The following is a 25,775-nucleotide window of genomic DNA, read 5'->3' as shown; positions in this document are numbered from 1 at the left end:
AAAAGGGCGTTAAAAGATTGGAGAGGGTGCAGCAAAGAGCCACAAAAATGATCTAAGGGCCGCAGAAAACGCCCGACAATGGGAGACTTAAAGAGCTCCTGGAGTTTAGCTTATCCCAAAGTCGAGTGAGTGTAAAGAGAGTTCTTCAGTGCAGCTCTGCAAGAAACCCGCAGGCTGGAAGCTGCAGCCAGACAGGAAATAAGGCCCCTCCAGTTACCAGCGAGAGTACAAACTGTCAAAGGAAGTGGGGGATTCTCCATCCTGGGATATTTTCAAATCCAGCCTTGGTGAGTTATGATTTAGTCACATGAATTATTTGGTTCAATACAGTGGTCACTGGGTGAAATTTTAAGGGCTATGACACACAGGAGGTCAAACTGGTTGGTCCCTTTGGGCATTAAACTCTATGATTCTATGAATATAGAAAGGGTCCCCAGGACTGGGCCGGGCAGCAGTGGTTTCGAAAAGTCATGGAGGTGATCGCCTGGCGTGCCAGGTGAAGGAGGTGCATCGCCACCCAGCATCTCTGGAAAGGCGCAAGGGAAAGACGAAAACGGTCTGGAAATTCAGTCTCATTTTCAATTCAGCTTTTATTTTCCATAGGCTTCAACAGGGTGTTCCAACACACACACAAGCCTCTGGTGTATGCAACACCAGCTTTGCTACAAGCACTGGCAGATCATCAGCTCAATTAACCCATCGGCTTGATCTTGCAAAACAAACAAAACAAAAAAATCACAGCTATTTGGGGGAGGATAAAAGCGACAGCAGTTCAAACTCTCTTGAAGATGCAGGATTATACTGAAGCGGGCTCCACAGTGGTACAGAAAGGAGAGATGCACAGAAGATTTTTTTCACAGCATATATTTACATCTTTAATGATGCTGCAGATGAAGAGCTCAGTCTCTCTGCTGAATTGAAAGACCAGAGCTGCAGGCCCCTCTTTGCACAGAGGCTGAGAAATCTAATTCAGTGTATACTACATTCACTTTATGGTAAGTAGCTTTACAATCAGTAGCTTTTATTGTAATATCCTGAATCAGCTCAGAATATTGCCATGTAAATCACAAAACCACCGAGGTGAAGAGGGACAAATCTACTTCACCCCCATGACTTTGCAAACTAAGCGTGCTTTCCTCCCGTTAACCGTGCACCACCAAATCGATTCTTGCATTGAATGAGGAGCAGAATCATTCCCCTTTTTTGTAGCAAGCTACACAAATGAAGTTTGCATGCTGTGCGCTTTAAGTACTTTGAAATCTAGGACTCTCCTCTTTGAAGTGTTACAAAATAAAATGATCACAGGCTTGAGGCTCCCCCATCTTTCAACTGCATCAAGGTAACAGGAATCTCAGTATGAAAATACAAACAATATCTCTGTCCCATAGCCATCATGTTAGAAAGGTACATTATTATTTTACTGAGAAATGCTTACAATATATAAAAACCAAAAACAAACGAACACCTTACTGTGGTTCTGGAAGACCCGGTAACCCAAGAGGAAGTAAAAATCAGGGAACAAAAATTACACATACAAAAAAAAAAAATCTATACACAGACCTTACTGGGTAACCATCTTGCTTTAGGGTTCCAGAGCTATTCAGAATACATGTGGAGAGCGTGGCAGTGCTTGGGAGTTACTGAGGGGCAGTCACTGAAAGCAGCTTAGACCCGAGCAGATATGCAAGTTACAAAGGTCTGAGCTCTGCTTGGCTTAACCAACGTCTGCAGAACTGGTGCACTGCGTTGAGTTGTGGTATGGCAGGAAAGCGAGCGACTCATTCAGAAGTTGCCTTTGTGGTATTGTGACCTGTCAAAATGGAGGCTTGCCCTAAAAGAAAGCCTGCTTCAATGGAGCTGCGCTGCTCATTTCAAACGTGTGCCTCCGTGTTAGAAACGGACTCTATTCAACTGGCCAATCTGCACGTGAAAACAGCCACTGGATTCAGCTTCTGTTATTTGTAATTAGTTTCCTCGCCTCAAACAACACAACCGCTGCAGGACCAACAGGTCAACAGCTGGGTTTTAACCCTGTAAATGTAAACACAACTTTGTACAGTAGTAACACTCATGGCATCTCACACAGCCTTGCAAATACTTCTTCCAAGGCAATTATTGGCAGTGAAGCCAAGTTTAATCTAGTCTGGGCGTCTCTAGGATGGCTGTGTTTCCAGGGAAGGAAACCATTCTACCCTAACGAAGCTTTAACGAGGCATTGTCTGGGCCTACAGTAGCTTGGCCTGTAGCCTCTAACTTACTCCTTTGCTAATTGGAGGTTTAACATTGTGTCCTCCTCACACCAGCCTGCCAAGCTACAAACCCGTCTAAGCCTTGTTTGTAAGCCTCTTAACAATCAAATGCAAACCGCTAAAGGAAAGACCCCACCAGGAGGGCAGGCTGTCTGTGAGAGTGAAAGGAGCATTCTGGGGAGCACAGAGCTCATATACATTCAGAAGGCAGGAAATGGAGGCAGAGACGTAGCAGGCGTTTTCTCCCACAGGAACAGGGAAGTGGCTGGCAGATGGGATGCTCACCTAAGCACTGAGCCTGCTCAGCAGGGTGCAGGTGCTGCCTCTCTGGAGGACAGAGGAAGCGCTCAGCTCCACAGAAAAGTGCCGTTTAAGTGCAGCATTCTGAGGCTCCCCCTTGATTTTTCTGTTGTATCAATGCACATTTCTCGCATTAAAAAAATAACAATTAGAATGAGTGGATGAGAAATACGAGGTGTGGGTCAGGACGCCCGTGCACGTAGGTTTCAAAAGCCAAAAGACAAACCCCGCTCCCCTCTCCCCAAAGGAAAGCCAACAGCAATGGAGAAAAACACTATCTGCATCCCACCCGTCCTCCTGCCTCGCTCCTCTCTCTCCCTGGCTAAGTGATGGAGGCTGCAAGCCCAGAAATGCGGCTGAGACAGGATTAGGGGCAAGCTAGCTAGAGTAAGGTTCCTCTGCCCTTCTCCTCACGTACAGTTCGAGTGGAGGAAGACATGGGAAGGGTGGAGTAGTTCGTGGGTGGGGTGGGGTGGGGGGGCAGAGCCCTGGCAGCTTCACTCCCCTTCCTCCTTGATGCGCTGCTGCTTGTTGCGCCGAGCGTCCATGTCAAAATTGAAATCGTTCCACTCGTCGCGGGGCGGGAAGGAGATGGTCTGGCGGAGTGTGAAGCGGACCGCGTCGATGACCCGCTCCCCCCGGGTCTCACTGGAGCCCACGCTGACGGTGGAGGCGCCGCTGGGGGTGCGCAGGAGGTGAGGAGGGGAGGAGAAGTCATGGAGCTGCCGGTGGTCCAGGATACCTTTCCAGATGGCATGGCGGAACTGCTCCGGGATCTTGAGGCTCACCAAATCCTGGAAGGCAAGGAGGGCATCTCCTTTAGCAACGGCTCATTGGACCCAGCCATCCCTGAGGTGCAACACACAGACCCTGGCTTCCCAGGACACACAGGGAAATGGCCACCACTCCGGCTGAAATCACTGTGCTAAGGGGTTAGAATACTACCAGATGCAGAGAGCGGGCGGTTCTCTGGGTCGCTCTTTCTGAACGGACATTTGTGAAGGCCACACAAACAACGCTAGGAGACGAGACCAGCTGAGCAGAAACACGTGCTCGGGCACAAGCCACCAAGGCATAAAGGTGCTAAACCCTCTTCAGTCTTGTCTCCCAGAACAACCTCCAGGAGCTCATGGGAGAGGCAGGGAGGTCTCAGCACGTCTGAGAATTTAACCATTTCTCTGTAAGCCGAAGAATGGATTTAGAACCTTCACTTTGGGTTCCAATATTTGAAAAACTCTTGGCCTTGAAAACTGCCTCTGTTAAAGGAGATCAAAGCAGCCTGTCACACTGTCCTGGAGATGGAGAAATCCACCTCCCAGAGAGAAGGCGCTGGTTGTGTACTGGTTTTCAAACAGGAACCAAGCGCTATTCAATGGCTGTCACCATGCAGGACAGCATCCTGGCCATCACCAGAATACACAGCCCTAAATAGAACGGGGGGATTTGAAGGCTCCAGGGCTGTACAGAAACACTGCTCCTCACCCAGGAACAGACAGACCCCACTTCTCCTGTCACCATCCTCCAAACCCAACTCCGGGAATGCTCTGATCTGAGCTCTGCAGCACTTAAGAGTTCAGTTTGGGCTCCACCTGGCCTCTGGGCTAAGATCAGCTCCATTCAGCTGTTCAATTTGCTCTGGGTCCAACCCACCACACAGTTCAGTATAGGCATGTGAATGAGAGGGCCTGGTGTCTGCGGCCATCTCTACCCATCCCGACACTTCTCTTGCTAGCCAACAGCGGGGTGGACTCAGCCCCCCTTTGGTAAGCCGGGCACCAGTTGCTCAATGAGGTAACAATTGTTTTGGTAAGTCAGTGTTGAGTTGGGATCAGCTCTTCTCGCTGCAGCAGTGGGGAGGAAAGAGCAGCCCAGCCTACAAAAGCAACAGCAGCCCAGCCTGGCTGAGCTCTGGGGAGCGACAGAGGGGTGGGCAGCCTGCCAGCAGAGAGCAACAGCATCAGAGAAGAGGAAGCAGCCTGGCAGAAGAAGCCACAGTGGAGGGGCAAGGAGAGATCAGGTGGCACCAGAGGAGAGTTTAGCAGTAAGCGACCTGGCAAGATGATTAGTGTCAGGCTGGGAAACAGAGGCAGGGAAAGGAAAACTGCAGACAACGTATGGGCAGCCACTTATTTTTTTATTTTGTTTTTGAGATCATCAGTTTGCAGGTAAGTCAAGGTATTTCCAGCCCTTATAAATGGAAACCAAGACCTGGAGAATTAATGGGTGTGGGGTTCGGGACTAACCATGAGGCCAAAATAGAGTCAAATACTCTGCGCCAGGCAAAGCAAATACCCGACTGCACTGGGGATGGGTTCGGTCTCTCAGCCTCCTAAAAAGCCTTCTCTGGTTCACAGCAGACTGGATTAAAATTAGCTCCCCTTAAAAAACTCTCTCTCTCTCTAACAAATATGGAGTCTGGATTCCTAACCCGCCCGGCCCCCAGCATGGGGTGGAGAGAGCGAAAAAACAAAAGGGTGACTGTTACTTACATCCATGGAGTAATGCTCAATCTGATAGATGGTGGTCAGCCCCTGGGTCGTGAAATAATCCACGCAGGATGAGCAGCCCAACCTCGCTAAGAAGCTGCAGGGGAGGAGGGAAGGGAAGGAGAGAGAAAAAGGATCACCCTGGCTGCAACAGCCCAACCGTAGCATAACCAAAGACTCGACCACCTTGCAGCAGCTAGACATTGGGAAGCTGAGCTGTTCCCCGGGGGATCACCTCCTCCAGCATGGCTGAGGTCAGTAGACACCAGACATCACTGCCATAGGTTGGCTCTCAGTCCAGTGCCTAGCAGACAGGGGTCCACCTCCCAGGGTGCCATGGTGGCAGGCGGTGACCGGAGCAGAGAGGTAAGGGAGCAGCATAAGCAGTGGAGAGCAAACCCCCACAGGGGGAGTCCTTCCGGGTCCGAGCAGAGGTACTTCACTAAGGGGAGAGCTTGCCCTGCAGACACGCAGTGCGTGGCCAGAGGGCTTCGCTCAGTAGATTCATAGATTCACTGACTTCACGTCAGAAGGGACCATTATGATCGTCTAGTCTGACCTCCTGCACAATGCAGGCCACAGAATCTCACCCACCCACTCCTGTAACAAACCCCTAACCTAGGTCTGAGCTACTGAAGTCCTCAAATCGTGGTTTAAAGACCTCAAGGTGCAGAGACTCCTCCAGCAAGTGACCCATGCTCCACGCTGCAGAGGAAGGCGAAAAACCTCCAGGGCCTCTGCCAATCTGTCCCAGAGAAAAATTCCTTCTCAATGCCAAATATGGCGATCAGTTAAACCCGAGCATGTGGGCAAGACTCACCAGCCAGCACCCAGGAAAGAATTCTCTGTAGTAACTCAGATCCCACCCCATCTAACATCCCATCAGAGACCATTGGGCCTATTTACCTGCTAATAATCAAAGATTAATTAATTGTCAAAATTAGGCTATCCCATCATACCATGCCCTCCATAAACTTATTAAACTTAGTCTTGAAGCCAGATATGTCTTTTGGCCCCACTACTCCCCTTGGGAGGCTGTTCCAGAACTTCACTCCTCTAATAGTCAGAAACCTTCATCTAATTTCAAGTCAAAACTTCTTAGTGTCCAGTTTATATCCATTTGTTCTTGTGTCCACATTGGTACTAAGCTTAAAGGCTAAAATGCATTACACAAACACAGCCGCGCCTCTAAACAACATATCCATGCCTAACTGTCAGTGTTAGGCTAAAGGAAGCATTAGCCAACGTGTTTGGACTCCCAGGAGGAAGCAGGACTTTGTCAGAAGCCCCTGGGTTCTATCCCCAGCCCTGACAGCGACTTATTTTGGGACAATGAGAAAAATCCCCTCAGTCTGATTGATCCCACCAAGCACCTCAACTATTGATGACTCCAAGGGGGGCTGAGGCCACTCATCAGCCTTGTAGGCCCCAGGCTGTATCCTCCGTTTCCCTTGCCGTCTGATGGGGACAATGCTGCTTGCTGAGCCTACCTCCGAGTGGGAGGGGTGTCAGTGTTATTCGACTACTGTTTGAGAAGCACAGAAACGCTGGCGTGAACGGTGCTACTGGTCAGTGTGCCAAGGACCACCCCTTGGATGTGTTCTATTGAAACTGCTCCTCTCATATCCTCCCCAGGGAGGATCAATCTGATAGCCCCAAAGATGGGAAGGAGAGAGTGCCCAGGTGACCGTGTGGCCCATACACTTTACCCCCGATGCGCGAGGCCTTGTTTTCTAAAGTCCTTCTAGCCCCTTGGGTTTGGGTCTCGCCAGGCTGCTCCTGCTCACCTGACAATGCTGCAGTCTGTTGGGTAGGGAGGTGGCGGGGTGCAATGAGACGTCGACGGCATCGAGAGGGAAGGCGGCAGCGCCTGCGTAGGGCTGAGACCGTTCATGTCTCCGGCCATTGCCATGTGGGCGCCCATCATGGGAACTAGATGAAACAAGCAAAGGGAGAGAATTGTTACATAGAAATTCCAGCCCAATGGGCCTTCCCGGGCAGCTCCTTGACTCGGAAATGCTGCGTATTTCAGAGAGAGTCTTAAAGCCACCATAAAGCACCCCAGTGTGCTGTATCATGGGGGTTATCTTGGGTCAGGAGAGCTCTCAAGTCTTCTCTCCTAACTGGGGTAACTGTAGATGATAATCCAGGCAAAGGAGCAGAGGGAACAACTCCACTGACAAATATGCTGGATGGAAACCTAAGCAAACCACAGGCTTCTCAGTTTTCTTTGCAGCAGAACAGTGGACAGGATAAAGCCAGCAGGGCAACCCAATATAAACACTGAACCACCTGGTTTTCAGAGACACAAAGCCCCCTAAGAAAGTCACAGGGTGCCTTGTGTCTCTGAAACCCCAGCCCTAAATTGCATCTGGATTGGCAGAGCTGCCAAGCACCACTCTGTGGTTGGGATTTTGCCCCATACACTGCAATCGGAGGTGCACGCTGCACAGATCTTCTTTGAACTTAGGAAGCGTTTTCATGGACCCAGAGAAAGCTATGCCAAGGAGACAAGTTTGCAACTTCTCTTTAAAAAGGGAACGGGGAGGCAACTGAATGGTAAAAGCAGAAGAGGTTATTGCAGCAGTACGTCAGGCCTGCAACACCTAGCACTTTTTACCGTGATTTCAGACGCGGGACACATATGTCACATATGGGGAAACGGAGACATGGACACGTCATTGAGAGACCGCCAGTCAGCGACAAAGCAGACAGAGGAACCCAGATTTCCGGAAGCCCAGCCCTGTGCACCAGTACTGCCTCGAGGGCAGCAGGATTGGCTCCATGACTCGCAGTGGGTCTACACAGCTGGATCAACAGCCCTAGAGCCTGAAACTTGCTCTCTGCAGAACAGGGTCAGTATAGGCAAGCAGCCGTGCATGCTTTCTCCACCCCACCCCCACAAACATGCCACAAGGAGGTGTGATTTCCAGCTCGCATAGACAGACATGTATTAGCAATGTTCCAGTTAGCGTCACAAAAATAGTGTGATTGCAGCAAGTCAGGTGGTGGGGCAGGATTGGACTCTGTCGATGAGCCCGAGCCGTTGCCTGTGCTGCCAGGACCGTGCTGTTATTTTTACCATGCTACGACGTCAAGAGCTAACACGTCTGTCTGAGCGAGCTGGGAATTACACCTCCCAGAGACAGTATAGATGTACCCCCGCCTGGAAGGAGGACTGAGTGCCCTTCTGAGCGGGAAGATGGTTTCACCTAGGCCTGAAATCCTGGGCCACTGTGCTGTGATTGCCGAACAGGGGCTAACGGAGATGGGTGCTGGGACATGGAGAGAGATCACCTGACCAATTCATCCCACTCCTATCCCCTCGTCAAATACACCAGGAGGGCAATGGGGAGCAAGAACAGAGAAGCATTAGAAACAGCCAGCCCCTTACTGTTGGTTCCCATGCCGTCAGGGATGGCGGTAGGCGTCAGAGCATTGCGCTGCTGGGGGTTGATCAGCTGGCTGACGGAAGGCAGCTTGTTCACGCTGTTCATCTTGCTGAGCGGCGGCGAGTTGGAGCCGTAAGACGACTGCGACTGCATAGAAGTCCTGCAAAGTAATGGAGAGGTTAAGAAAAACAAACTGTTGAGCAATAGTCAACATGGCTTCTGTAAAGGGAAATCGTGTCTTACTAATTGATTAGAGTTCTTTGAAGGGGTCAACAAACATGTGGACAAGGGGGATCCAGTGGACAGAGTGTACTTAGATTTCCAGAAAGCCTTTGACAAGGTCCCTCACCAAAGGCTCTTATGTAAATTAAGCTGTCATGGGATAAAAGGGAAGGTCCTTTCATGGATTGAGAACTGGTTAAAAGACAGGGAACAAAGGGTAGGAATTAATGGTAAATTCTCAGAATGGAGAGGGGTAACTAGTGGTGTTCCCCAAGGGTCAGTCCTAGGACCAATCCTATTCAATTTATTCATAAATGATCTGGAGAAAGGGGTAAACAGTGAGGTGGCAAAGTTTGCAGATAATACTAAACTACTCAAGACAGTTAACACTGAAGCAGATTGTGAAGAATTTCAAAAAGATCTCACAAAACTAAGTGATTGGGCAACAAAATGGCAAATGAAATTTAATGTGGATAAATATAAAGTAATGCACATTGGAAAAAATAACCCCAACTATACATACAATATGATGGGGGCTAATTTAGCTACAACGAGTCAGGAAAAAGATCTTGGTGTCATCGTCGATAGTTCTCTGAAGATGTCCACGCAGTGCGCAGAGGCAGTCAAAAAAGCAAACAGGATGCTAGGAAACATTGAAAAGGAGATAGAGAATAAGACTGAGAATAAGATTGAGAATATATTATTGCCCTTATATAAATCCATGGTACGCCAACATCTCGAATACTGTGTACAGATGTGGTCTCCTCACCTCAAAAAAGATATTCTAGCACTAGAAAAGATTCAGAAAAGGGCAACTAAAATGATTAGGGGTTTGGAGAGGGTCCCATATGAGGAAAGATTAAAGAGGCTAGGACTCTTCAGCTTGGAAAAGAGGAGACTAAGGGGGGATATGATAGAGGTATATAAAATCATGAGTGATGTGGAGAAAGTGGATAAGGAAAAGTTATTTACTTATTCCCATAATACAAGAACTAGGGGTCACCAAATGAAGTTAACAGGTAGCAGGTTTAAAACAAATAAAAGGAAGTTCTTCTTCACACAGCGCACAGTCAACTTGTGGAACTCCTTACCTGAGGAGGTTGTGAAGGTTGGGACTATAACAATGTTTAAAAGGGAACTGGATAAATTCATGGTGGTGAAGTCCATAAATGGCTATTAGCCAGGAAGGGTAAAGAATGGTGTCACTAGCCTATGTTCATCAGAGGATGGAGATGGATGGCAGGAGAGAGATCACTTGATCTTTGCCTGTTAGCTTCACTCCCTCTGGGGCACCTGGCATTGGCCACTGTCGGCAGACAGATACTGGGATAGATGGGCCTTTGGTCTGACCCGGCACGGCCGTTCTTATGTTCTTATGATGTTGAAGCTTAAGGAGTAGATAGGAGCTTGAGCCAAATCTTGTGTGTATCCTGGGAGGAGGGTTATCGGGTCTAGTTTTATATAAATTACAGGTATCACAGGGGTGTCAGTAGGACAGCTTGTTGAAAAATATCTATTTTTCATAGGAAATGTTGAAAAATAATTAAAAAACACAAATTTCCCAAGAAAAAATGTGGGTTTTTTGGGGGGAGGGGGGTGTTGGAAGAACAAACTGAAATGTTTTGAGGGGGGAGTTTGTTTTGTTTTGGTACAAATTCAGTTTTTGGTTTTAAATAAACCCAGAAAATTTCTACCAAAAATGTTCAGAGTTTTTTGTTTTCTTTATTTGTGTTTTATTTATTTTATATACAAATATTCTACTGAGCCAACATTTTTTCAAAAATCCATTTTCATAAAAAAAAGCAGAGATGAAGCGATTTCGACCAGCACTAGTCAATATTGACAGCTGGCTGCAGACATTGGGATAGTTTTCAAGTTAGGGAACAATTATTACATTGGCCTTTTTAAAAACTCTTTGCTGAGGATTCACATAATCAGGCCAACTCTCTATTTCCAGGTGTGAATTACAACCAGAAGTTCCCTGCTGAGGCAGCAGGTGCTTCTGATCTCTATGGAAGCAGAGATTTTAAAAGCAGTTTAGGGGATCTGGATATGCAGCTTCTGTTAGTTTTAATGGGAATTGGATGTCCAAATCCCTTAGGCAGGGCCGGCACTTCCATTTAGGCAACCTAGGCGGTGGCCTAGGGCGCTAGGATTTGAGAGGGCAGCATTTTGCTGCCCTCGGCGGCAATTCAGCGGCGGGGGGTCCGGCCGCGCTCCGGGTCTTCGGCTGCAATTCTGCGGCGGGTCCTTCACTTGCTCCAGGACCCGCTGCCGAAGTGCCCCGAAGACCGGGAGCATGGAAGTACCCCTGCCTAGGGTGCCACAAACCCTGACGCTGCTCCTGCCCTTAGGCTGTTCTGAAAAAATATCACCCTCCAATTACACGTCTCCAAGCCAGACTAAAATCAGCAGCCTCTTCGTGCACCAAAACTAGAAGGTAACCAACCAAACCCTCTCCAAATCCTCCCATGCAAACAGCCTCACTCCAGCCAGTATTAACAGATGCTTCTGTAATAGGCCTGCCCAGGGGGAGCTGCTTGTGAGATCTCTCCCCTCCCCACCCCGGACGGTTTGCAGGGCAGGATTTCATCAGGGAAGGTTCAGAGAGTGCCAGAGCAGAGTGCTCATGAATGGCAGCTCAGTCCCCAGCTTGAGTTACAGCCATGGCATTCCATCAGGAGTTGGGTATTATTTGGAATATGCAGAAAATGATCATTAAGGCCAGTCTAATAGTGCAACTGGCAGTGACAGCATGTCACGCTGTCATAGGAGACTAGCCTCTCCCCCCTGTATGCTGGGCAGAGATCTACCATGCTGAGGGCAAAGGTGCTTGGGAACCGGGCAAGCTTCCCAAATAAAATAATTTCTAACATGGCTTCTTGCCTAGCGGAGCTACAGGGCTTGAGTGATTGCTCTGCTACATTCCAATCAGGAAGTACCTGTGGGGAGGGGGAATTTTCTCCCTGTTATTTCCCATCAGTAAACCCACTCATCTGTTCTCTACCTGATTACACTGGATTCCTGGGAACGGACATTTCTTCTAAGTGAATGATGTCGTGAATGCATGCGTGATCTCATGGACCACTTGAAATTGCAGACTTCACCATAAATTTCCTGCCGATAAAGAATTTTTTTTCTTTTAAACTAAAAGACCCTGATTTCTGGATGACCTACTGAAATCTTTAGCATCCAAGCCCTACCTCCATACAGACAGTCTCCACCAGCCCTATACTTTTTAGGCTTACTACATTGGGTGGTAACAGGATGCAGTATCTGGAGCCTGAGGAAGTGCAGACTAATTACACAGTTATAGGAGTTACAGAAGGGCGTGAAGGGACCGCCTTGTATTCTGGGGGCACAAACGAAGGACAAGATCCAAAATAAACTTTACAGACCCAAGGAAAAGAGACAGCACAAGATGCGTACAATTAACATTAGCGATGGATGCAGCTCCTAAGGGGAAATGATTCCAAATCTTGAAATTCAGAGCCAACTTTTCAGGGCAGGGATGGCAATTTATATCAGAGGTTTCAGTTCAACCATTGTAAAAGTCCAGGCCAGCCACCAAGTTCAGGTCCAGCTTGATGCCTCGTTAAGGTTCAGAAGGGGTTTGGATTTGGAGGTTTAGTGAAGGGACATGTTTGGGTGCTTACGCTAGCCAGACTTGGGATAACATGAGCAACACAAGGCTGAGCAGATGCCTGCTGCAGCCGTTCTCTTGCTTGCAATGCTTATGCAGCCAGAGGCAGGCAAATCACCACGTGACAAGCTCTCACCAGCCTAACTCTTGTCAGGTCAATGGAGTGTCATCAGAAGAGAATTTGGTAAAGCTTGAGAGTGGTTTTACTTTTAAAAAATACAGTGCTCGTAAGATGATTTGGGGGGGGGGTGTGTGCCTGGATCTACTGGGCAGGTGTCTCAAAAGCACTCAGCACTGGATCTAAGGCTTCTCCTGCTCACATTTCAGAGAGCACAGTTCGGCTAATGCTGAATGCTTTTGAAAATACCACCCAGCAGTGTCTCACTCAGAGCTGATCTTTCTCTCGCTTTCTCCAGATTTACCCTGGTCTGATTCCCTGAAGCCAGTGGAGTCACAGGTACAAACCAGGTGTGAGATTACAATCAAGCTCCATATGTTAATGTCCATAAGCACTTCAGCTCAACTATTTTATCATGTAAGAAGATAGCCAGAAAATTAAGAGGCAGACAGAAAAAGAAAGATCCCAAGATAAACCAAGATGCAAAAGTTTATTGAAAATTAACATCACACATCCATGTAGCAACAGCCTCAATAACACAAGAAAGTAGTTCCTGGTATGAAACACACAGTAGACTACCTGGCGTTTGGCGATCTGTTTATAACCAACTGCTTTGTTTCCTCAAATTCCTTTTTTTTCCTTTACACGTATTAAAAATCCTTGTGGATGAAGCTCTTATTTTAAAATGATGTTTAATGAGTCCAAGGAAGATTATAAGTAGGAGCATTAAAATCCATTTGATACCAATGCCGATGAAATGCATTTTAATATCAAGGCATAAGGACTTCAATCATCAGACTATTACGCTTCTTGGAACAGTCTGATGCAAAAGGCACAAAGTCAAATATTGCAACTGATTTTTCTTTTTTTGAAAAGAGACTAGCTAAGCATATGGCCAACAACTTTTGTAGTTATGCAAACTACTGTAAGGGTAATCAACTCTCATATTTCAGGGCATCAACTGATCATCTGGAAGGGCCAGGAAAGAAATGTTTCCACTTGCAATGCCTGGCATGGTTGGCAGGGCTACTTTCAGGCAGGGAAGTATTAGCCCCTATCAAAGGCAGGATATTGGAATTGATGGATCACTGGGCAAATCCTAGAACTTCTAGGGCCTAGATCACAAGACCCTTCTTCACACTGGTGAACATTTCCCCACATGCATAGTTCAACTGAAGTCAATAAGAAACATTCACCAACATGAAAGAATGGCTACTTACCTGACAGTAACCGTGGTTCTTGGACATGTACTTATCAGTGCGGATCCCACTCAAGGCAAGTGCGCAAGATAGAAATTTTTTTGAATAGCTGAGACATGCCTGCACCATGGCATCCTCATGAGGCCCACCCACCAGGCTAAAGGTCTAAGGAGCAGAGAGGCCGCAACCCTCTGTTTCCTCACTAATTCAGAATCCTGAATAGCTAGGACGCCAAGTGGTGGGATCTGGGAACCTCACCGATTTCTGATATGGGGACATACTCGAAGAAGGCAGAGGATGCAGCTTAAGCTCTAGTGGAATGAGCCGTAATATTTGGAGGGAGAGGTACGTCAACCATTTGGCAGCAGATTGATAGGCACAGCACGATCCACTTGGATGGTCTCTGGGAGGAGACTGCTTGACCTTTGAGTGCACCACAGATGGCAATGAAGTAATAAGACAATAGCCAGAAGAGTTTCGTTCTGTCAAGGTAATAGAATAAAGCTCTGGAAACATCCAGAGGTGCTCTCAGAAAGAAAACCGGTACGTGGATGGATTGGTTTAAAATGAAAGCCTGAGACAACCTTCGAAATAAATTTAGGATGAGGTCTCAGCACTGCTGTGTCTCGGATGAATGCTGGGTAAGGAAGATCAACCATGAGAGCTTGGAGATCGCTGACCCTCCTGTCCTATGTGAGGGCAACTAAAGAGTTCATCTCAAGAATGGTGCTGATGCCACTGGTGTCGATGCCAGGCAGCGTTTGTTCAGTGCCGGGCTGGCGGCCAAGCCAGCATCACTCACCTCTGCCTGGGAAGCAGGTTTAGTGGGTCATTCCCAGGAGGGCTGATGTTTCTGCAACTCCCCACAGGAGACCAAGGACCAGTGCTAGAAGCCAGGTCTGTCCTGCCTTGTCTTGTACCATCTTCCAGTGCCAGAACAGACCTCGGTGCCGAGTGCTTGCCTGATACAGATGTTTTCTTGTTCCTGTCACATTCTGGCTGGTGGGTGCAGGAGGATTTAACAGGGGTCAGATCCGTCTTTGAGGTGGCACTTCTCTCCTGTGGTCCAGCAGTTACCCTCACAGATTGCTCTGAGAGGCAGTTTGAGATGGACAACCCTGAATTTCAGAGTCCTCGCCAAGAAGGAATTGCACATGGCTCTTGCCAAGACAGAATAAGGAACAGAGGTGGTCACTGACAAGAAGAATTAAGCCATCACAAGATGGACCTGGCTTAAAGCCTGAAGGCCTTGAGTCGGCCATTAGCGGAGAAAGGTGCTAAGTACCAAAACGGGTCGGCTTTTTGTTTTTGTTTTTTGCTAAAATAACCAGACTGGAAAACAAAGTGCAGAAGAATATTTAGGACTGAAATCTATCGAACAAGTTAAATCTAAGAAGCATTGGGGGGCAGCAAGCGAAGAGCATTAGCTCGGTCTCACCATCATGGCAGTGCGGAGGTAGAGGTTGTGGACACACTTTATGCTCCTGGCTGGCGGGAACAGGAGGAGCTCACTGTGCAGACGCAGCCCAGCGGATACTGCTGCTCAGAAGATTCCTGTCTTGATCATATGAGGCCCTTGCGTACCTAGAGTGGGATCCGCACTGATGTGAGCACCTCAAAGAAGAATCTGGGCTTCACAAGCCAGCGTAGGCTCAGTCCAACCCCCAGTGAAGTCTGTTAACTTCAGAAACCCTTCTGAGTTCAGTGGGAGTTGGATTGGTCCCAGTACGGTTGATACAAAATCAATGAGTCTTTCAAATGACTTCAGCGGTCTGTGGAACAGACCCTTTATGACCATGGAGAGACAATTAATGATTCACGTTGGAGGTCATATTTCTAAGAAAAAAAATCTTGCCTATGCTAATTAATGTGCTTATCACCTCCCTCTGTCCAGCAGTACAAAATATTTTAACTACTTGCATTACTACTGCATGACCAGCATTAAAACAAAGGACTACCTGACCAACGGTCACAATCCCCAGCTGTTTATTCTTAAACATACCCCCGTCCCACCACCCCGATTGAAAACATCTTTAATTTAACAAGACAAGAGGCATTTTACGATTGAGACCTGCTCAGAGAAACTCTCGCGAGTTTCACAAATACAGCAATAGTAACAGAAGAGAGTTTTAACAAACATATTACAAAAAAAAATACATTGAGGAAGGCGCCATTGCAGTTTCAGACCTCCCAATGCTAATGCTATAGCTAAGAGATCTGCAGAACTGTTTATTCTTGCAAAGTTTGAGTCCCTTCAAGAGATTGTTTTCACTATTTTCTCTGTTTCTAACAAGCTGGTTTTTTTGTTTTTATTTGCCAGAGTTCCTAGTCCCAAAAACCCCCAGCTTGGCTCATGGATAGACTGATGGGTTTGGGGGGATGGAATGTTTTAAGATGGCATCGCTCTGTTTGGGAAGCTCTCTCCTGGAGTCCGAGAGTTCACTCCTGAAGCAGGCCGAAAGGAGACTGTAGAGGACGAACCAGAGAAAAGAGAAGATGAAGGCTTAGGACCTTTATAAACAACCCAGAAGAGAAACACCTCCTTTCTACCTTCATGATCACAGTACAGACTAGAAGGAAGAGAAACCCCACGTGACTCGGGGCCTGCATGCAAGGGTCTTGGACAGGAAGGTTCAGCATGCCAGACAGCCCTAGTACGAGTACCCAAGAACGAAGGAAAGTAACAGAAAAAGAGCACCGTGACTAATGGACGCAGAAATTCTATTTCCAAATCACAGGGCACAAATACGTCTTTGATGTTGATTCCAGCGACTGATCAGCAACACACTGATCAAGCATGAGCCATGAGTGGGAAAAAGCTCTCATAACTGGGGGTGGAAAAGCCAGGTCTAACTGTAGACTACCCCCCACTTTGTTTACTTTAAAACAATGGCTGGTACCAGACAGGAGAATAATCCAATTTATTGCAAGAAGATTTCATTGGGTTAATCTGCCAACCACACCAACGCCACCCTTCCAAGGCTGGTTATTCCATGCCACGGGAGTGGAACATAATGCATAGGGTAGCACTGAGATCCACACTATATAAATGTGGTGTATGTGTGTGGGGGGAGGGCTCTACATCATCTGCACAATAAAATATACTACTACTTCCTCCCACTCGGCCCTACCTTTTTGCTCCCTTTCCCTGTGATATTCCTCCAGTCAGACCACCACCCAAATGCCTGGAGCTTACAATGCACACAAGCAATACGAAGCATGCAAGGCAGACCATTAGCGTTCAGACTGTTAACGGTGAGCAACTAGACCAAGGTGTGAACGGAAACTTCACTGATAACATGTTATTTTTCTACTGACTGCAGTGCAATTTCGCAAATTCATGCCTCAGTCTGATCACCACAAGCATTTGGATTGTCCTGCCTCACTGACGCAGACTTGAAAAATGAACTCCCTGGAGCACAGGTAACAAGGAGCTCGCTCACGTAGACTCAAAGCCAGTCAATGATCTGCAAGCTACGGCCATGTTGATACGACAGAGGTACTTTGCTGGGAAACAGTGATAAGATGGCTCCTAATTACAGGAACACTTTGTAAAATTGCTTTAACCAATTTATGGCCAATCCAAATTAAGTGCAGTTTGCACTACCTGAACACTGGGTACCGGAGCGAAACTGAACACCAAAAAACGTTGGCTGAATTGGAGGAAGTGTTCCGGTCACATCCATTACAGACTGAGCAATAACTCATGAGGGAAACAGGAAATCTCATTGCATTTACAGCTAGAATATTGGAAGGTTCTATATGGCAACTGGCAGAAGGGTCTTTCCCATCTCTAAGTTCTAGGATTCCCTGGTAATGCAGCAAGTCTGTGTTTTAAACTGGTGTGGCTGACAGACTGAATGCAAAGTGTCTTCCAAATTAAAGTATGTATTGGTCTTATAAAAATGCACTCAAGGCTTTGTCTGTGGCATATGCAGGATGAAAACTGTTGCCAAACCCCCACCTATGATCATGAAGGTATCTGGCATGCCAGTAAACTAGGGAAAACCATGCATCAAAGAACGAGTAGACAGAATGCAATACGAGACACAGAGAGAGACGGAAGAAGGGAAGGGAAGGGTATCTGTCAGAATGTAATTATAGTGAAATATTTTCTGATTACCTTGTCAAATGCAGCACTTTTTGACCACCATTAGGCTGGTCGTCTCTCTCTCCCAAAATATTAAGACAATTATATTTCCTACCTGCCAACTGCAGTCCGACATTTTTGCATGAAAACCGCAGGCTCTTACAGTATTTTTCCAAGCAGACCCATTTTATTGATTTTTAAACAATTACTATATTGCTGTTGTGGTTTCCCCTTTTGCTTTTTCCAATCCTCAACCACACCCCTTTAAAGATTAAGATGAAACTTTTAATGTGAAGGGGGGGAGGGGAGGGGTTCAGCTCTTAACTATGGTTCTAAAAGGTCATTTGAAATAAACCAGTTTCTCTTTGCTTAGAACTTGATTACAGAGCACAGCCACGCGCACACAGCTACATCTGGGGAATACACAGCCACAGGCAGCACACCAAGGCAATGAGATGCAGGCAAGCCCCAGTGGGATCAGTCAGACACAATCCACATGGCTGACTGCAGGTGTAATTGGTACCTTTGAATCTCCTAACCGTGCATGCAACTCCAGCACACATTTTTGAACGCGTAGCCCTATACACAGAAGTATTTTCCTTTTCTTTAAAAACAGCCTGACAAATGAGTCACCGTTTATCTCGTCCTGATAAACAAGCAGTGACTAAACCTCTCCTACCAGATTAGCAGCATTCACTCATTTTGACCTTACTTCTTAGAAGAGACCATGTCATTGAGTCAGCGTCTCCGGAATTTCCTCTCTTCATTACCCCTTTGCTGAGACCTTGGAAACTCCTTTACCCCCAAGCCGCAGGCGGGTGGTAGCAGACACCAACCCATAGGTTGGTTCTTTATCCCTAAAGGTCTCTGATTCTTGCTTGTTTGTGCTGGGATGAATCCAGCTGACCCGCTGTACGGCTGGTTTGCCGAAGTACTCCAGCCAGAAAGCCAACCAAGCCTAAGCAGCTGATATTTTTAATGCACTTTTCAGTACGGACTAAGGGCACTTTGCAGGAGAGCTCAGCTATTACTGTGCTTGTATTGTGCAAATGCTGAAGGGTAACTTTCCTCCTCCATTCTTTAAAGCTCTTAATCTTTCTCCACAGTATCTGGGCACACTTGGCAGCGGAGAAATGAACACACGACTGGAGCAGCGCCAGGAGACGTGCGGAAAAAAGCTTCATTAAATTAAGTGGATGGACTCACACACAGAGACAGTTTCTAAAGGTAAAAATACCAACTTTGCCTGCCAGGAACCCATCCCATTGATACGGAAAGAGCAAAAACAGTAATTATGGCAAAGCTACACCGTCGGCATTGAGAGGAAGGGTGTCATTTACGTCAATCCTCTTCTGCTTACAAAACCATTTTTATATAGAAATGGGTGTATCAGGGGTATCTTTAAAGCCCCAAAGGTATCTCTGGGTGCAAGCAAGCTGTGTCTACAGCTAGCCTTTATGACACAGACAAACTCACAGTGCAGACTCCTGAAACGTAATGGGAATCTCACCAAGTAGATAGGAAAGCCCCACAAGTGACCAATGTGCTCCATCCATTTCAGCCCAAGCCTTGGCTAACGTCCCTCTAACACTATGGCTGGCACTCATACTGCATCCTCTACACACGGGGTGAAATGTTCCACTGTGCAGAGAGTGCGCACAAGGTCGAGGCACCACGTAAGCCCCAGGACAAGGCTAAGGTACCTATGGGCTCAAGTGAGACTTACGAGGTACTTCGGTTTCATGCTGCCCCTAGTCACAGCGTTACGTGACACCCACAGCCTCCGTGTGAACATACACCAGCAGGAATGAATGCTACTGCATGGGTGGATGCGTACAATACACACTGCTGCTTTCTGCTGACTATTCTCAAGAAAGCAGTGCAAGTCCCAAGACCCGGGCTCTATCCTCAGCTGTGTCACAGACTCAGTACGACTGTGGGCAAGCCAGAGTCTTCGCGATGGCTCAGTTTTCCCCAGCTGCAAACTGAGGAGCATGACAGCTTCTCTCTCTGAAGTTAGAGAAGTAGTGGCAAAATTAATGCTCGTGATTGCGCTGATATCCTTAAACGAGGGGCCTTATGCGTGTGCTAAATATAGCCTTAAACACCCCACGGACACAGCGCTTCTGCCCCTCCCTCTTTTACTTCTGCAATTTTTAACCTACCCTTTTAATTTCCCACTAAGGAATAGCATCTGTCCGTCAAGGATATCAAAGTCATTTATTGAAGGCACAACTGCCCGGTCTAAATGTTCTTTACAATCCCACCTCATTATGCTTTTGGAAGAGTGCTCATAGATAGATTCCAAGGGTGGGTGAGTTGCTGCTGTGGAGTATTTTCTCTTCGCCACATCCCGTATTGCTTAGCTCAGTTGTCAGTGCTCAGTACGTTTCTGTCTGCAGGCAGGTTAATGCAAGTGGCTGGACAAAAAGTACTTCGAGACTCCCGATCCACAGCCTGGGCATTCCAGTTAAGAAGCAAGCATTCCGTTCTTCGCCATGCGTTTCGTACGGTCAAAGGCAAACCGTATGTGATAACCAGGGACTGGACCGAGTGGGAGGGAGGGAGAGAGGGTTCGGTTGCCCTATTACTGAGCTAGGAGAAAGCTGCGGAGTTGGGATCTAGCTCTCAGCTCCTCTAAACTTTTGGATCCAGGGATCTGTTTTGAGTCCATCTCTAGCAATGACTGATTACTCCTGCCACATCTGGCCAACAAGTCACTCTGCTCTGGGCCTTACTATCAGGCAGGATTTTGCCAGAGGGTGGTAACCAGAGTATATTCGGGCATTCCTTAACCACCACATCAATGGCTGAGTGTGTGGGGACAACCGGGAAACCCTCTCTCCTCCTCTCCCACCAACAAACAGTTGGTAAGCATACTCACTGCTTCTGGAGCAGGTGCTGCTGCTGCTGCTGTTGCTGCTGTCTGTATGTCTCAATCGTGTGCTGCGGGAGGTACTGCATGAGCTCCAAGGATTCTTTGATCTTTAGCAGCATTTCATATGTCTCCCGTCCCCGTACCTGAATAGTGGGGATAAGGCAACACTTACAGGGCTTGGATCTAAAGTTACAAAGCCACAGGGTAGGACTTCCAGCCACCTCCATGAGCTTCTGCTAAAACCAAACAAACCACAGCAGAGCAGGATGCAAATACACTGGCTACACATGCTGTAGATGCTGAGTATAAACCTGCCGTTCCATGTTATATACTGTGGGTATAACTGCCGTGCCAGCCTTTCAGAGGAGATAGACTGAAGCTTCACAATCCAGATCTGGATTACGAACACTCGACATCTGGGGGCTGTTTAGATTGAAGCCTTTCATTTGGCTCCATATGAATATACCGGGAAAATTCAGACCCAGCTGTTTAGCACTCTGCGATAATGCAGCGGTAGGTGCTAGAGAAAATCCTACGTTACATTCTCTTGAGATAAGATTTCGATAGGCCTGGATTTAAATATCACATGCCCCAAGAATAGGGGTGCTTGGATCTGAGGGACCAGTTTGGGTCCATCTCTTCCTTTAAGTGAACTGTGCTTTGAGTGCCGGGGCAACATCACTCGCTGAGAAAACCAGTCAATTGGCAATTACAGACATTTTTTGCTCTTCTATTCCTGCCATGTGTTTATTACAGCATATTTCATTTTGATCATTTTCTCTGCAGTGCTGATAATGCTCATAAAAGCCAAAACCCATCCATCTTGGAGAGAAAGAAAAGGGTCCAGTCCATTATTGCTGGAGGAAACTTGAATTTCATAAACTCAGAAATGAGAGGGGAGAAAGATCTATTGGGCCATCCAGTCCACCCACCTGCCACTGCAGACCATTCCCTTTGTACATTCTTGGGTGCTTCGTCCAAGCCATTCTTAAACAATTCAAGGTAAAGCTCACCCCTAAAGCCAATAATCTGTTGATAATTGTGCATCATGGATGTAGTTATTTTACTTAGAACCAAATAAGCAGCTGATTTACCTCAATTCATTTAGCTGATGCCCAAGGAATTAGAGGAACATGGGCAAAAACTAAAACCAGTACAAAGCTTACCGGTAAGTACAGGAGCTCATCATCTGGAGAGCGACGTTTTTTGATAGATGTCATCTGTATCCCATGCGTACTCTGCCGAAAAGCTGCAAGGAAAACCCCACAGTTCCTGAATAGAATTTGGCATGTCTACTGCCACTGGGTTTTCAATGAGGTCTCTGTGCTCAGAACCCATAGGTTTGAAAAGGGTTGCTGGCTAAACAGCATCTGCCAGGGCGTGAATGTGACTTGAGGCATCTGTTTGTGGCTATGAAAGTGCGGTGCTGATTCTCATATCTTTGATAGTGTAGAAATGGTCTTCACAAATGGGAAATGAGTCAACAAGAGAGTGCTGGGCAAACAGAAAATCCACAACGAACTGCACTCAGGACAACAAGCAGGTCTTTCCAGACAATGTAACGAATCTAAGCATCTCAGGGCTGCCTAGCTCTCAATGAATCATCACCATATTTCCCATAACTCTTTAAGAGAATGGGTTGAGTGGCAAAGAAGTAGAATCTATTGATGAGGTAAATCCCTACAGCTTGTTGTTCCAAGCTAAATTCTGGAGCCTGGCTAAGTGGAAACACTGAGTATGCAGGAAACCTGGGCTGTTTGACTGGGTCAATGTCTGGGCTTAATCAGAGTCTTGAGTTCAGTGCCCCTTCAGTGGAAGGGTAGCAGACCAACCCTCAGACCATGTTCCATATTTAGGATATCTGTAACACTATTCACAACAGACAGGATTTCAGCGCTGCGAGGGAATCTACATGCTATCGGTGACAGAAATGCTGGTAGGATAGCAGGCCCAAACCAAAGAGGCAATTTGTTTGAGAGCAATTAATGTTTAGTGGTTTTAATTCACTGCTCAAGCAGAAACCCTCCAAAGAGCCTTTTCTAAGAGAGTGGTGATTGCTCTTCCACCCCACATCCTCCAGCTCAGTCTTCTCCAATCTTGGCTGCTCTGGTACTGAAGCTGGGGTGCTTCCCATGCCCCGACAGCTTAGGCTGCGAGCCCGCCCAGCTGTGCCAGCTACTTACGGCGTTTCGTACCGTCGCCATTCTTTGTATTGTCGGAGACTTGCTGCTTTCTAATGCTGTCCTCGTCCGCTTTGCGGTCCCTCCCCGGACAAGCGCAAATGCGGGCTTCAAAACACCGGCGGCCTAGGACTTGTCCACTAGAGCGAGGAGAAAGAGGAGAGGCATTAATTCAAGCCCAGCGGTGACCAGCAATGCGTTCGCACATTGAAACTTAACACAAGGGGCAAACTTTCCCACTCCCTTCCTGGATCACAACCAGAATGCCCCACATCTGAACGAGAGACTGGCTAGCAGCTACCTGCTTTGTGCTAACCACACAAGTGGATCCACCCGCTGGTCACTGCATCTCAGCTTGTTCTGTGAAGCCCTGAAGTAGTACTGCAGTTGCCAAACGGCTGCTTGCGTTCACGATGCAGCCACCGGGAATTTACACCTTTGAGCATCTCAGAACTAGACACACGTGGAATTATTTCAACTGCTGTCACCAAGCTGCATGGCACAGACAGGGCTTTCCCTCTGTAGATCTCAAAGCAGCTCGCAAAGGCGGGCAAGGGCCACCAAACTCATTTAAGAGATGGGGAAATGGGCCCAGAGAAGCTACATGACACACCAAGATCTCAAAGTGAGTAATGCAAAGTCCATGCTGGAAATAAACACCAGGTCTCCTGAGGCTCAACCTGATGCCCTGATCACTGGATCACCCTGACTTGTAAAAATAGGAGTGAAAATAATTCCCCCCCCCCCCGCCTATTTTTAGGAAATCTACAAAACCTCCTGAAAGTATGGGAGTAGGGAAGTAATGTCATCTGGCAAACATAGGGCAATGCTCTCCCACTCCACCCTCCAGAGCTCCCGATCTGCTGCGTGCTACTCACTCTCTTGTTTCCAGGGTTACGATGATGAGGATCGGGCGGCGGTTCATCCCACCAACACAGCTGCTGTTGCACATGAAGTTGTACAACACCGTCGTGAACTCTGTGCCGACCTGGACACAGAAAAGCCGTGATACAAGGGTGACTGCAGATGGAAGGAGCTGTGTATTCCTTTCCCCCGCTAGCTACACTTTTATCACATCATATCAAAGACGGGCCGCAAACTGCAAGAGTTGGGTCTGGATTTCGGCTTTCTCAGAGCGTGGGGAAGTTCAGACCCTGGCGGGGGTCCTGCTTCAAACCCCTCTGTGAGGAGGAGGAAGATATGAGCGGGCTGAAGAAAGAGTTAAAGTCTCCTTTAACTAAAGCAAAGAGCTTTTCAGAAATCCCCTCCCTTCCGCGAGGGGCAGGCTTTGTCAGAGAGAGCAAGGGAGAGCACCGATCTCACGCTTACCTGCGGTGGTTCATAGGGTACCAGTACACTCTGCCTTCCGGTGATGGGGTCTTCCACGTACTGAGCATGGCTGTTTCCTTCCACCCGGATCAAGTGGCTGGGAGGGGCGATCTGCCCTGCAGACGGAGGGAGGAGGCAGAAGGAAAGTTTCCTGTGAAGGAAGCTCAAGCCCAGGGGAGCGTGATCTTCCTTACTGAGCTGGCTCCCATGGCCACCGATGTGATTATTCTTCTCATTGCACCGCACAGAAGCAGGTCATGCAGGGAGTATGTAGCGGAGCAACGACTTGAACCTGTGTATCCTGAGCCCCAGGCTCACGTACTAACCACTGGATCATCCTTCTCTGGTGCTTGAGATAGGGTGACCAGACAGCAAATGTGAAAAATCGGGACAGGGGTGGGTGGTAATAGGAGCCTATATAAGAAAAAGACCCAAAAATCAGGACATCTGATCACCCTAGCTCGAGAGAAAGCATTGCCATGCCCTTGAGGGCTCCACATCTGGGGCCCTGTTCCAGAAAGCCACTCCATGAAGGTTTTCATCCCATGCCTGGCCTTGAAAAGCCTGTGCACAAAACAACTGGAATCCTTCAAATCTCCACTCCTTTTACTCACTTTCCAATCAATACCCTACATAACACGGCTGCCTCCTGCCACTCTTGCCCTGACAGCGAGACAAGGTACAAGTGAAAAGAAAAGAAAGGGATACAAATTATATCCATAGCAATCTTTGAAAGGCATGCTCCCCCATTGGGCGGTACTCTTAGCTCCCTTCTTCCTGTCCCTAGCCCCCTGGCCAAACTAGAGTCCTGGCTCACTGCATTGCCTTGTCTTGTAGTTTAGGAGATTGTAACCTCCCCAAGAAAGGATCTGTCCACTGCCGTGCACAGCTAGGGTGCTAGATAAACACCACATCTGGGCCCATAACCAGATGCTTTTCGAACCCAGGTGAACTTGGGTAAGAGACAATGCAGCTGTTAAGTTTGGAAAAGTTAAAAACCTGGGACATCTTTAAAATGACTGCTAGCAAATTAGTAATAGCGGGAATAAGTAATAAATTAAGAAACAACGGATTGTTAATTAATTAATCCTGATCAGATAATGCTAAATGAATAGGACGACGGTATGCAGCTCGAAGCTGGCACACGGTGTTACCCTCCTGGAGACAAACATCCCTGCATCTCTGAGACATGGATTAAAGACTCAAGATGATATTGCATCCTGTTACCAGATCCCTTTCCCAGTAGCACGGGAGATCATTCCTGCGTAGAACAGCTGCCTCTTGGAACCAGAGCAAGTCTGGAGAGGTTGTCTGCACCAGCCTGGTGCAGGGTCAGAGGCTGACCCAGCATGGGCAGCCTTGTAGTTTATTTTAACCCTGCCTCCCCAGGGCTGCAGCGCTACATTACTGGGAGGCCTCCAACTACACCAGCGGTGGCCAACCTGAGCCTGAAAAGGAGCCAGACTTTACCAATGTACATTGCCAAAGAGCCACAGTAACACATCAGCAGCCCCCTCCAGCCTCCTGCCCTCCAGAGCCTCCCACCCGCTGGTCAGCGCCTCCGGCCTGCCGCAATCAGGAGGCTCTGTGGGGAAGGAGGAGGAGCGAGGGCACAGCAAGCTCAGGGGAAGGGGCGGAGTGCGGGCAGGGCCTGTGGCAGAGCAGGGGGTTGAGCAGTGAGCGCACACA

General features: G+C 47.7%; 1 protein-coding gene across 2 annotated transcripts in view; it reads right to left on the bottom strand.

Moving 5' to 3' along the window:
- Nucleotides 1-663: 663 nt before the first annotated feature.
- Nucleotides 664-25,775, bottom strand: part of TP63 (tumor protein p63) — a 139,239-nt gene continuing 114,127 nt past the window's right edge. For both annotated transcript variants that reach the window (XM_050964795.1, XM_050964797.1), the window contains 9 exons: nt 24,087-24,202; nt 23,636-23,745; nt 22,761-22,897; nt 21,744-21,826; nt 20,584-20,720; nt 8,430-8,587; nt 6,823-6,967; nt 5,039-5,132; nt 664-3,343 (listed from right to left, as the gene is read on the bottom strand). In XM_050964795.1, coding sequence (XP_050820752.1) covers nt 3,047-3,343; nt 5,039-5,132; nt 6,823-6,967; nt 8,430-8,587; nt 20,584-20,720; nt 21,744-21,826; nt 22,761-22,897; nt 23,636-23,745; nt 24,087-24,202 — 1,277 coding nt within the window. In that variant the 3' untranslated portion in view covers nt 664-3,046. The remainder of the gene's footprint in view (nt 3,344-5,038; nt 5,133-6,822; nt 6,968-8,429; nt 8,588-20,583; nt 20,721-21,743; nt 21,827-22,760; nt 22,898-23,635; nt 23,746-24,086; nt 24,203-25,775) is intronic.

The sequence above is a fragment of the Gopherus flavomarginatus genome, chromosome 8 (genome assembly GCF_025201925.1).
Source record: "Gopherus flavomarginatus isolate rGopFla2 chromosome 8, rGopFla2.mat.asm, whole genome shotgun sequence".
NCBI lineage: Eukaryota > Metazoa > Chordata > Testudines > Testudinidae > Gopherus > Gopherus flavomarginatus.
The sequence above is the reverse complement of the archived record's forward strand: the minus strand, read 5'-3'. Positions and strand labels throughout refer to the sequence as shown.